General features: G+C 55.8%; 2 protein-coding genes across 2 annotated transcripts; one reads left to right on the forward strand and one right to left on the reverse strand.

Annotated features, from left to right (window-relative positions):
- The first annotated feature begins 1,983 nt into the window (after nt 1-1,983).
- LOC131188423 (bone morphogenetic protein 2-like) lies at nt 1,984-5,703 on the forward strand. The gene is made up of 5 exons (XM_058163691.1): nt 1,984-2,257; nt 3,821-3,963; nt 4,707-4,829; nt 4,986-5,181; nt 5,288-5,703. Exons 1-5 carry the CDS (start codon nt 1,984-1,986, stop codon nt 5,701-5,703), a joined length of 1,152 nt encoding a protein of 383 aa, XP_058019674.1.
- A 2,289-nt stretch (nt 5,704-7,992) lies between these two features.
- On the reverse strand, nt 7,993-11,342 carry LOC131188420 (potassium voltage-gated channel subfamily V member 2-like). Its single transcript, XM_058163685.1, has 2 exons — nt 9,787-11,342; nt 7,993-9,229 (listed from the first exon to the last, which is right to left on the reverse strand). Exons 1-2 carry the CDS (start codon nt 11,038-11,040, stop codon nt 8,981-8,983), a joined length of 1,503 nt encoding a protein of 500 aa, XP_058019668.1. The 5' UTR covers nt 11,041-11,342; the 3' UTR covers nt 7,993-8,980.
- Nucleotides 11,343-11,628: the final 286 nt, after the last annotated feature.

Raw genomic sequence — 11,628 nt, forward strand, 5'->3', positions numbered from 1 at the left:
GTGGAGTCTTAATACCGCTTTGTAAAGCCTTAGTAAGGCCACACCTGGAGTACTGCATCCAGGTTTGGTCACCATACTACAAAAAACAAAGTTGGGACTTTGGAAAAAGTGCAAAGAAAAGCAGCTAAGACGATCAAAGGCCTGGAGACAAAAACATAGGAAGGACGCCTGCAGGATTTGGGTTTAGCCAGTCTAGAGAAAAGAAGGACTGGGGATGGGGGGACGGGACAGGATAGCAGGGTTCTAGTATTGGAGGGGCTGCCACAAAGAAGAGGGGGTCACATTATTCTCCAAAGCACCAGGAGGCCGGACAAGAAACAATGGATAGAAAGCAATTGAGGAGAGAAAGAACCTGGAGTGAAGGAGAAACTTCCTAACAGTGAGGACAATTAACCAGTGGAACAGCTTGCCACCAGAAATTGTGGGTACTCCCAACACTGGAGGTTTTCAAGAAGAGATTGGACAGCCACCTGTCTGAAATGGTATAGGGCCTCCTGCTTGAGGGGGGCGGGGTTGGTCTAGATAGAAGACCTCCAGGGTCCCTTTTAGTTCTATCCTGACTGAGTGCTGCTGAAGATCTGATGGGGCTGGGAAGAAAAAGACTTCTAAGGATTTTTCGGAAATGAAGCCTGCTGGGGGAGGCTATGGGGGATTTTGAATCTTGGGGGCCTGGTGAGGGTGGGGGCAGTGATGGAGGACACCCCCTTCCTGGGTCCCACTAATATTTATTTATTTATTTATTTATTTACATTTATATCCCGCCCTTCTCCGAAGACTCAGGGCGGCTTACAGTGTATAAGGCAATAGTCTCATTCTATTTGTATATTTACAAAGTCAACTTATTGCCCCCCCAACAATCTGGGTCCTCATTTTACCTACCTTATAAAGGGTGGAAGGCTGAGCCAACCTTGGGCCGGGCTTGAACCTGCAGTAATTGCAGGCTATTGTGTTCTAATAATAGGCTGCTTACAGCCTGAGCTATTCCGGCCCCATTGGCTCGAGGAGGCGAGGGTGGAAGCTTCCCTGCAAACCAACCTTTGTGGCGTTCACAAGGGCACCCGCTCAGCTTGGTGCAAACCAAGTGGTGTGAAAGCTGCTCACCCACCTGAGTAACCAGAGGCCATCTATCCGGGCTCCGTCTTTGCTGAAACAGACCAAGAAAGGGGGAGAAGCAATTAGGGGCAGGTTGTGGAGGGGAGCAGGTGTCTTCTGCCCCGGTTCCCGTAAAACATGGGGCTCAAGGGGTGCAGGAGCTCAATGGTTCAGTGTGAGCCCTTGAAATTCCATGAGGACTAGAATCGTGTTGTGCTTTTTAGAAAGGCACAGGGGCAGGACACTGTTTGGCCTCCAAGCGGCTCAGTTGCAGGCCCCCCATTTCTCCCATGCTTCCAGCCACGCCCCACCCATCTTGGGCTGGGGTTGCAGGGCCAAGGGGCTCCGATCATTGGGGCTGCTCACATCTGGTGCCCCAGGAGAGAAAGGCAGGAGGGTCACCATTTGGGGTGAAGGGCGCTGCCCCATGGAGGGATCCTCCATTCTGCTGCTTCTCCCCCTCTCCCCCCCCAGAAGCCTCTAATTCCTGTCTGCAAATGGCCCCCCACTGCTCCCCATTAGATGCCCATTAGCCCCCTGCAGAGAACCAACTCATCTGGCTGGCAGCCTCGGACCCTCAATAAACTTTGGGGAGGCCTGTGGGGGGGGGCAATTCTCCCCTCTCCTTCCTGCCCAGGCTGGCTCAGCCCCAACCACGAACACACAGCCCACCCCCCACACCTGGAGCATGGGGGGTCCCTCCGGAGGAATCCACAGCCCTGCCAGGTGTGGACTGAGCTAATGGGCTGCTTGGCACCTTGTTAGCCGGCCCATTAATCCCCTGCCCTTCCTTGATGGCCCATCAGCCTCTGCCCCTTCTGCCCCCGGGTATAAAGGAGGCCTGGGCCATCCCAGAGGAGCTAGTCCTCTTGAGGAATCCCAGAAGCCGAGATGATGAAGAAGCTCCTGTCCTTGCTGCTCCTGCTCACCTGGGCACCTGCCTGCCCCGCTAAGCCCACCTGGGGCTCCGAGGACACCCGGGACCAGGCTCTGAAGCAGCTTCTGGAGGTCTTTGGCATCGAAGACCCTCCGCAGACCCCCCTCTACTTCAAGGAGCCCCCCCAGTACATGGTGGACCTCTACAACACCGTGGCCGACGCTGACGGGGTCACCAAAGACCCCCACCTCTTGGAAGGCAACACCGTGCGCAGCTTCCTGGACAGGAGTGAGTCCCTGGAGTGGGGAGGGGGCTTTGCTGCTGGAAGGGGGGGATGGGAGGAGGGAAAGGCTGCGTGGAGGGGGATTTAATTCCAAGGGCTGCTGCTTGGAATCTCAAAATAGACTCCCCCCCCCTCGCTAGAGAGGGAGCAGTGGGGCAGGCATTGAAGAAGCCCATGCCCCTCTCTTTCTCCAACCCCCCAACCCCTTTGTGAAGGGCTTCCTCCAACCCTGGACGTTTTTGGGAGAACCATTTTGTCTGAAATGGTATTTTTTTTCCTGCTCGAGCAGCAGGTTGGACTAGAAGACCTCCAGGATCCCTTCCAGCTGTTATTCTGGGATTCCCCACAGCTGGGGGTCTCGGAGGTTTCCCACAGGGATGCCTAAGGCCATCTAGAAGGGCCTGATGCTTCTGTCTTCTAACCTGCCCCCCCCACACTTCCCAGTTTAGCTGATTCTCTTTAAACTGGGTTGGCCTCTCCAGGGCACCCTTGGATCAGGACCAGGGAGGGGCTCGGATGGGAATTGGAGTCCCTTCTGACAAGGTGGCAGAGCTCGGGTGATGCCACCTCCTGCGCCCCCATGCCAGGTGCCCATGCCATGGAGGGGGCGTCTTCTGTTGTGCAGATGGGTGGGGGGCTACTTCGCCCCCAGAGTTGGCAACTGACAAAGCGTCTTAAAATCCTGGAGTCCCCCCCCATTTTCTCTCTCTCTCTCTCTTTCTATCTATCTCCCCCCCCTCTTTCTTTCTCCCTCCCTCCCTGTGTGTTTGTGTCTGTGTGTGTTTGTGAAGCAAATTGTGTGTGTTTGCAGCAAATTCTCCCTCCAGTGTGAGATGCTTTGGATTTAATCCCTTTCTGCCTTAAAATTGCCCCCCCCCTCAATTTTGCTAACAGGTGTGTCCAACCCCCAAGTCTCTATCAAAGCCCATGAGAATAACCTGTGTGTGTGTGTTTGAATATTTAAACTTTGAAAAAGATGGATTCACTTCCCCTTGTTTGTTTTGACTTTTATTGGTTCTCCTTCCCAAGGATTGGCAGAAAGTTTCCCCCCCCCCTAATTTCCCCTTCCTCAGTTGTGAATGTTAATTAAAGAAATAGTTTTTCACTGGTTGTTTTTTCCTTCTCAAGAATGGGGGTGGGCTTTTTGGGGTGTGGGGGAGCTCTGTAAATTGGCTTCGGTGGGACACCCTAAAGATGGGAAAGTTTTGGCTAAGATCAGCTTCTGCCTCTTTTCAGGGGTGCCAAAAACCTTGATGCTTTAAAATGGAAGATTATTTGTTTCCAGTGGTGTTTTTCAACCTTGGGAACTTGAAGACGGTGGACTTCAACTCCCAGAATTCCCCAGGCAACCAGCTAGGGAATTCTGGGAGTTGAAGTCCATCTGTCTTCAAGTTCCCAAGGTTGGAAAAATATTGATTTATCAGATGGAGAGCCTGCCCCAATTTAACCAATGGTGGACCCGCAAACTCAAGGCAGATTGCCAGGGCATACGCCCAATTCCTCCTCCGCCTGGTCTACCTGGCAGGGCTGTTGTGGGCTGCCCGGTGCCAACTCGCCTTCCCTTTCAGCTCACAGCGACCAGATGCAGCTGCTCTTCCTGCTGTCCAGCGTGGCCAAGAACGAGATTGTGCTGTCGGCTGAACTGCATCTCTTCAAGATGCGACCCAGCGGGGCCGAGGGGGCTGTCCTGCAGAGGCAGCACTACTGCCAGGTATGCTCAGAGGCACTCTTGACGCCCAGCGGAGTGGCTCCCGGCTGCTGCTGGTCTGGCCAGACTTCGGTCCATGGGTCCTTCCCCCCCCACCCCCGACCTCTAAAGCTGGAATCAGTGGGCACGAAGCATCCCCAGGGGTGCCCCCTCCCCACATTCGGTGCCAGCTGATCTCGGTCCTGGCCTCCTTCTTCATGACCAGCCCTGCCTGTGGGGCAGGAACTGTGCTCTCCTGGCCCTCCAAGGTAGACTGCCCCTGACAATGGAGGCTCCTTTTTGCTCCTATTGTTTGTTGAGGGACCCTTCCTTCTCTACCTCCTTCTATTCCTCCCTCCCTTCCTCCTGTGGCTTCTCCCCATTGCCCCTCCCCTCCTCCTCCTCCTCCTCCTCTTCCTTCTCCCCCCTCCCTCCCCTCCCTCCCTCCTCCACCCACCATGGCCTCTTCCTTTTTCAAAAGCTGCCTGAACTCCACGCACATCCCATCAAGTAGGGCCGCTGGGGATGTTGGGAGATGTAGTAGTCCCATCATATTTTGGAGGTGACCAGATTGCAAAGGCTGTGCTAAAAACTGAGCGAGTACAGTCAGCGAAAGAGAGGGGAGGTGACCAGGTTAGGCGAGCATGTGCAGAGTGCCCTGAATCTCTAGGGAGAAAGGCTCTGCTGGGGAGAGGAGCTACCCTCAACCCCCCTGTAGGGCTTCAGCTAATCCTAACTCCCCCCCCTTCCTCATTCTCCTCCCCCAGGTCAGCATTTATCAGGTGCTGGACAAGGGCCATCCAGAAGCCCCCCAGGGGAAGAAGCTGCTCTCCGCCCGGCTGCTGGCCCTGCAGGGCTTCGGCTGGGAGGTCTTCTCCATCACCCAGGCGGTGAGTGCCACCTTCCGGAGGTCATGGGGGGGGGGACTTGGATGCTCCTGGGTTCGACCTGCATGTGTGTGGGGGGGCTGAGAACAAGGGAGGGGGGCTTTAGGCTGAGGACTCACTTGAGCCCAGCGGGATGCCAACCGATTGCTCCCCTTCCAGGTCCGCGATTGGGTGGCCGAAGAGAGCAGCAACCAGGGCCTGCTTGTGACGGTGCAGGGCCTTGGAGGGGCCCCCCTGGACCCCCACGCCGTGCAGTTTGCCTCGGGCAGGGACCACCACGCCAGCAAGAAGCCCATGCTGGTCTTGTTCACGGACGACGGGCGGCGGGCGGCTGCCTTGCCCAGCGGCTTCCCCGGTGAGTCACCCCCTGCCAGGCATTTTGGGGAGGGGGCGTCGTGGCCTCCCTTGGGACACCCCCCCCTTTGCTCCTGAAGCTGAGATGCCAAGCGGGGGGACGTGAGCTGGTTCTACTGCCTCTTTGCCCCCCTTCGCAGGTCTGGGGTCTGTCCCCGAGGCCCCCTCCAACCGGACCCGCGGCCCCCGCTCGGCCGAGAGCTCCCTGCCCTGCCAGCGTTACCCGCTCCCGGTGGACTTCGACGAGATCGGCTGGACGGGCTGGGTCATCTCTCCTCGCGGCTACAACGCCTATCACTGCAAGGGCACCTGCCACTTCCCCCTGGGCCAGAGCATGCGGCCCACCAACCACGCCACCGTCCAGTCCATCATCCACGCCCTGAAGCTCAGCCCGGAGGTCCACACCCCCTGTTGCGTCCCGGACAAGCTCTTCTCCATCAATCTGCTCTACTTCGACGACGACGAGACGGTGGTGCTGAAACAGTACGACAGCATGGTGGCCGGCAGCTGTGGATGCCACTGAAGCTGCCACCCCTCCCCGGGCACTGGGCAGGGAGAAGGGGAGAGGCTGGCACAGTGATGCCCCCTCCCACATCCAAACCCTGGCCTTGGTTCCTCCGGGCCTTCCTGGAGGACTTTTTAAGGGGAGGGGGAACCAACAGCCTGGACCTTTTCTCCGTAAACCAAGTGTCCAATTTTACAACTTTAAGACTGGCGGACTTCAACTCCCAGAATTCCCCAGCCGGCTCTGTGGAGTTGAAGTCCGCCGGTCTTAAAGTTGCAAAGTTGGACACCCCCCAACCCCTAAATGGACAATCCTGTAATATAACATTTTTTTCTGAATTGTGGAGGGCACAAATGATGATCTTTGGAATCGTTGCAGCCCCTGTGGTGTGATTTCAATTCCTTCCCCTGGATTTCTAGAAACGTGGGTTGAGGAGTTTGCAGGGGGAGTGTCTTGCTTTGATTAGCCCCCCCTGATGCCCCCTGCCAAGAGGCAGCCTGGACCCTCTCTGCCCACCCGCTGCTGGAAGAAGAAAAGACTATAGCCACCGAGGAGAACAAGACAAAACTTACTGAACCTGTGGAACTGACTGCCACAAGAAAAGTGTCTTGCCAGCTTTAAAAATGATTTAAATCAGGGGTCTCCAATCTTGGTCCCTTTAAGACTTGTGGACTTCAACTTCTAGAGTTTCTCAGCCAGCTTTGGGACTCTGGGAGTTGAAGTCCACAACTCTTAAAGGGACCAAGGTTGGAGACTTCTGATTTAAAGGGCGACACTTTCATGGAAGAACGAGGTTAGCCCAACGCTGATTAAAAAAAGAAGAAAATATATTTAGGATTCGCTGCGGCTAAGTGTCATGGGAAACACGTCGAGCGTCCTTGTTCCGCAGCAGTCTACTTCTGAAGAGCAAACAGCTGGGACCACACAGAGAAGCCTTCAATTTCCACGTGGCCTCCTCGAAGGCATCAAGTTCTCCAGATTTGGGGTGCAGCAGTGGATGCCGTGTTCCTGGGAAGAAAAGTTGCGTGTTCGAATTGCGCCCAACTCAAACTTGCGCCTTGCGGAATGTACCATACTGTAGATAGTCAAACTCTTTTAATTTATATAAATAACTATAAATATGTGTGTGTATGTATGTATATATATATATGACAAACTTCCCGCGACTTGTAAATATTTTGTTTTTTATGATTATTATGATTTTGCCAAGTGCTTCCTTGCTGTCTCCACATTAAACGCACAAACTGCTTCCAAGTGTCTGGTGGTGTTGCTCCTTTTAGTGCCAAGCGGGGTGCCAGCTGGGGGCGCCGAGGAGGGGCAGGTCCTTCTGCCAACGAGCCAGGGAAGAGTTGCAAAAACTCTTTCCAGCTCCTGTTGCACAAAGTTTTGTGGCTGCGATTTGCCTGCAGCCCCGCTCTGCCCAGTTCCCAGCGGCCCTGAAATTGGCGAGGAAACAGGTGTAGTTCTGAAAAAGCCAGTGTGTGTGTGTGTGTGTGTCTTCCCTGTCCAGCAGCCTTATGCTGAAGATGGCATCTGGGCACGGAAAGAACTGCAGGGCATGGAGAGTTTACCTACCGCTCACCTGGCACCAGCAAATGGCATTTCCCCAGGAAGGTGAGAGCGGATGGAAAGAGGGGGGGAGGCTGGAAGAAATGGGAAATTCAACAAATAGGTTCCCCCCCCCAACCTTCCCAATCACAACCTGTGCTCCGCTGGCTGCTGCCAACATCTGGGGGAGGAAAATGTGATCTTTGTAGGAGGGGCTGAGGGGAGGGGGAGGGCTTTGTTCCCAGGATCAGCTCATTCTGCTGGGAAAGGTGGATTTCGAGGGTGGAGGGAGAGACGGTGGGCAGGGCTGCCCCCCCCACCAATGCCCGTCTTCTTTCTGAGCCAGGGGAGTCTGGACTTTCCTCAATTCTCCCGCTGGGAGAATTCTTCTCTGTGTGGTCCCCAGCTTTACAATCCTTCAGGAAGGACTGTAAAGACAGTCCTTCCTGAAGGCTCCCTGGGACGGTCGCTGGGCAAACCGATTTGGCAAATCTTTTTACTGCAAGTAAAGTAGTAGAATAGAACAGAACAGACTAGGACTTGGAAGGGACCTTGTAGGTCATCTAGTCCAACCCACTGCTGAAGTTCTTCAGTTTCCCAGGTTGGAAAAGGCTGGTGCAGGGCCTACACTACAGCCTTCAGGGCCAACTCTCCCCAGTCACCCTCCCCAAAGCTCACTTTTAAAAGCCGGCCTTAGGACTCAGGATTGGCTCTGCCTGCCAACCCCCCTCCCCCTCCCCAGTTTTTGCCAGGCTGGAAGCCAGGAGTCGGGGAGTTCCAGTCCCACCTTAGCTGGTGTGAAAGCCGGCCGGGAGACTTTGGCCCAACCCCCCCTCTTTTTCGGCCCAATCTACCTCACAGGGTTGTTGTGGTGGGGAAAAGAGGAGGAGGAGGAGGAAGGAGGGCTAGATAGGTTCGTTGCCTGTAGGGAAAGCCCAGGGCAGGCGGTTTCCGAGGCTCCTTTGGGCATCAGGGCCTTGCCAGCGAATCCCAACCCTTGGCTGCCAGGTGGGTCTTCAGAAGACCAGGCCGAAGCTGAACCACCCAGGACTAAACAGACGTTGGGGTTACAGGGGCTTCTAGCCCTCCCGTGACGACGGCAATCGAGCCCAAAATTTATGTTGCTAAGTGAGACATTTGTTTAAGTGAGTTTCCCCCCATTTCACGACCTTTCTTGGCACAGCTGTTAAGTGAATCATTGCATTCGTTAAGCTAGTGACCCGGTTGTTAAGTGAATCGTCGCATTATCCCCGGGACACTGCAACCGTCATAAATATGAGTCAGTTGCCAAGCATCGGAATTTTGATCACGGGGGTGTTGCAAGGTCGCAACTGTGGAAAACGGTCATAAGTGACGTTTTTTGGTGCCGTCGTAACTTTGGACGGTCATTAAGCGAACTGTTGTACGTCAAGGACTACCTGTGCTTTTATGGCAGCCGGCTCAGCTCTGGATAGACGGAAGGAAGGTGGTGGTGGGGAATCCGCCATCTCCCCTGCCCACCATCTCTGCCCCCTCCCTTCCCCCCCCCACCCCCAGCGTCGGCCGGGAAAGGAGGGCAAGGCTGGCTGGCTGTCCCGGGTGCGAGGGAGCAAAGATGGCCTGACTGGCCAGCCTGGCACGGAGGCAGGACCTATCTGACGGGGTGGAGGCGTGGCTGGGGGTGGGGGGTGGGAAGCCACGGGGTGGGGGAGTGAGGGGGGCTTGGGCTGAGCCCGGGGTCAGGGCTGCCCGGCTGCTGCCGTTGGGGTCAGCAGCGTTGGTTCATCTTGTTCCAGAACCTCTCCTTGAGGGTCTGCTTCCGGGGGGTCTTGAGGGCCACGCTGGTCTTGTCCTCCTGGGACTTGAGCTTGGCGTAGTAGTCGGAGAACTTGTTGTAGAGGATGGAGATGGGCATCCCGTTGAGGATGATGCCGAAGGCGATGCAGCCGAAGGCCACCACCCTGCCCAGGAAGGTGTCCGGCACGGTGTCCCCGTAGCCCACGGTGGAGAGGCTCACCTGGAGGAGGAGGAGGAGGAGGAGGAAGGAAGAAGAGCAAGAGGTTCTCCTCAGCTGAAGCAAACTCCGTCCCAAACAAGACCTCAACCCCACGGAGGAGGAGGGGCCTGGGGGCCAAGCCATAGGATGAGCCATTGAGGGAACGAGCAGGGGAGACACGACAGCAGCCTTCCAATATTTGAGGGGCTGCCCCAAAGAGGAGGGGGACCATTTATTCTCCAAAGTACCAGAAGGCAACAAATGGAAACTGATCAAAGAGAGAGATTCAACCTGGAAATAAGGAGACACGTTCTGACAGTGAGATCAACCAACCCATGGAACAGAAGTTGCCTCCAGAAGTTGTGGGAGCTTCATCACTGGAGGCTTTCAAGAAGGGACTGGACAGCCACTTGTCTGAAATGGGATAGGGTCTCCTGCCTGAGTAGGAGGGTTGGACTAGAAGACCTCCAAGGTCCCTTCCAGCTGGGCTATTGTGATTATTCTTACGTGGAGGGTGTACGTATGATCATGGGGGTGGGGGTGTGGGGTGTGGGGTGTGTGTGGAAGGGTTGACTTACGGCCGCCCACCACCAGGCGTCAGGGATGCTGGTGAAGTTGGTGTTCGGGATGTCGTGCTCGACGGAGTGCATGAGGGCGGAGAAGGTGAAGATGCCCATGGCGATGAAGAGGAGGAGGCAGCAGACCGGCTGGCAGCACTGCCGGAGGGTGAAGCCGAAGGCCCTCAGCCCCGTAGAGTGCCGGGCCAGCTTGAGGATACGGAAGATCCGCATCAGCTTGATGAGCTTCAGGACCTTGCCCAGCTTCCCCACATTGCGCATCTGGTGCATCTCCTCGTTGTCTTCGGCGTCCTCCCCGCCCAGGTACTCGAAGATGACCTGGATGTAAAAGGGCAGGATGGACACCAGGTCGATGGCGCTGAAGGCCGCCCGGAAGAACTGCTGGGGGCTGGAGGTGGAGACCAGCCGCATGAAGTATTCCAGGGTGAAGAAGATGGCGCAGGCGGTCTCCATGTGCTGCATGAACTGCTTGGTGGTCTGGTCCTGCATCTCCTTCACGGTGCTGAGGGTCATCCCCACGACTGAGAAGAGGACACACAAGCTGGACAGGATGGCCGTGAATTTAGCCAGGGTGGAGGAGTACGGGTTCTCGATCAGGTTCCAGACGGCCTTCCGGAACTGGCCCAGGAACTTCCCCTCGAAGTGCTCCTCCTTCTCGACCGTCTCCAGCTCGGCCTCCAGCATCCGCTGGATCTTCAGGTACTCCACCATCTCGTCGTGCTGCTCCTCGAAGAGGATCCGGCAGCACCGCTGGGTATACTTCATGTGGATCCCCCAGTACTCGATCTCCTCCAGGAAGTTGGCTGAGCAGAACTCGGTCAGGATGCACATGACGCCGCTGTGGTAGAAGTGGAAGACGTGGTTGAAGACCAGAGGGTTTCGGTCGAAGAAATACTCGTTCCTCAGTACCGAGTAGTCGTCGCAGAGCTCCAGTTTCTTCACGGGATCCGTGCAGGTGGCCAGTTGCCCGATCCTGGTGAGGGGGTACTTGGCTGCCACTCGGAGGGCAATGTGGAAGAGCTGGCCTCCAACGTTGAGGGTCAAGAAACACGGATCCCACGGGTGGGACAGTTCATCGCCGTTGTCCTGGGCCCAGTTGGCCAAATTGTCCATGGAGCTCCACCGCTTGACCAGCTTCTCCTGAGAGAAGGGGATGAAGAGGTCCACATTGTTGGGGGTCCGGCAGCACTTCTGACAGACCCCAAGCTTCATGTTGGCCGAGAGGCTGGCCCTCCTTTGCACGGTCGGCCTCATGGTAGTGGCCGAGGGGTCCTCTGGCAGCCACCATCTGCGGCCGAAGGCCTTGAAGGGAACCGGGGCTGTGTTAACGGCCGAGGACCACCCGGGTTGCTCTTAGCAGCTCCTTGGAGCTCATGTGGCACCAGCAAAGCCACTGAATCCCAGTTACGGGACTGGATGGAACTGGAAGTAGCTGCTTCTGAGCTTCTTGCAGCATTAATCAGATTATGTTCTTAAGATGTCAACCTAAGAAGCTAATCTGGATGGTTGGGTTGGGCCGGTCTGATCTCAAATCAGTTTTTTTTTTTTAAAGATGTTTCAAGACACGGGGCGAGCAACCATGTCAATGTGAGGACCTGTGTTTGTTCACATCTGTGAATCATGCTGGCTTGGGAATTCTGGGAGTTGAAGTCCACAGGCCATAACATCGAGGTGGTTGGCCATCCCTGCTTTAGATGCTCAAATAAGGCGGCACTTTTGCCTGGGCTCACAAACTGGGTGGGTGGGGGCTGGACCATGACTAGTCCTTCAGGGGTGGGTGGGTGGGTGGGGCTAGCAGGATATTCCACGGCTGCAGACCCTCAGGTTTTCAAGTCCCAGAGA

Source organism: Ahaetulla prasina, chromosome 1 (assembly GCF_028640845.1).
Source record: "Ahaetulla prasina isolate Xishuangbanna chromosome 1, ASM2864084v1, whole genome shotgun sequence".
Classification (NCBI taxonomy): domain Eukaryota; kingdom Metazoa; phylum Chordata; class Lepidosauria; order Squamata; family Colubridae; genus Ahaetulla; species Ahaetulla prasina.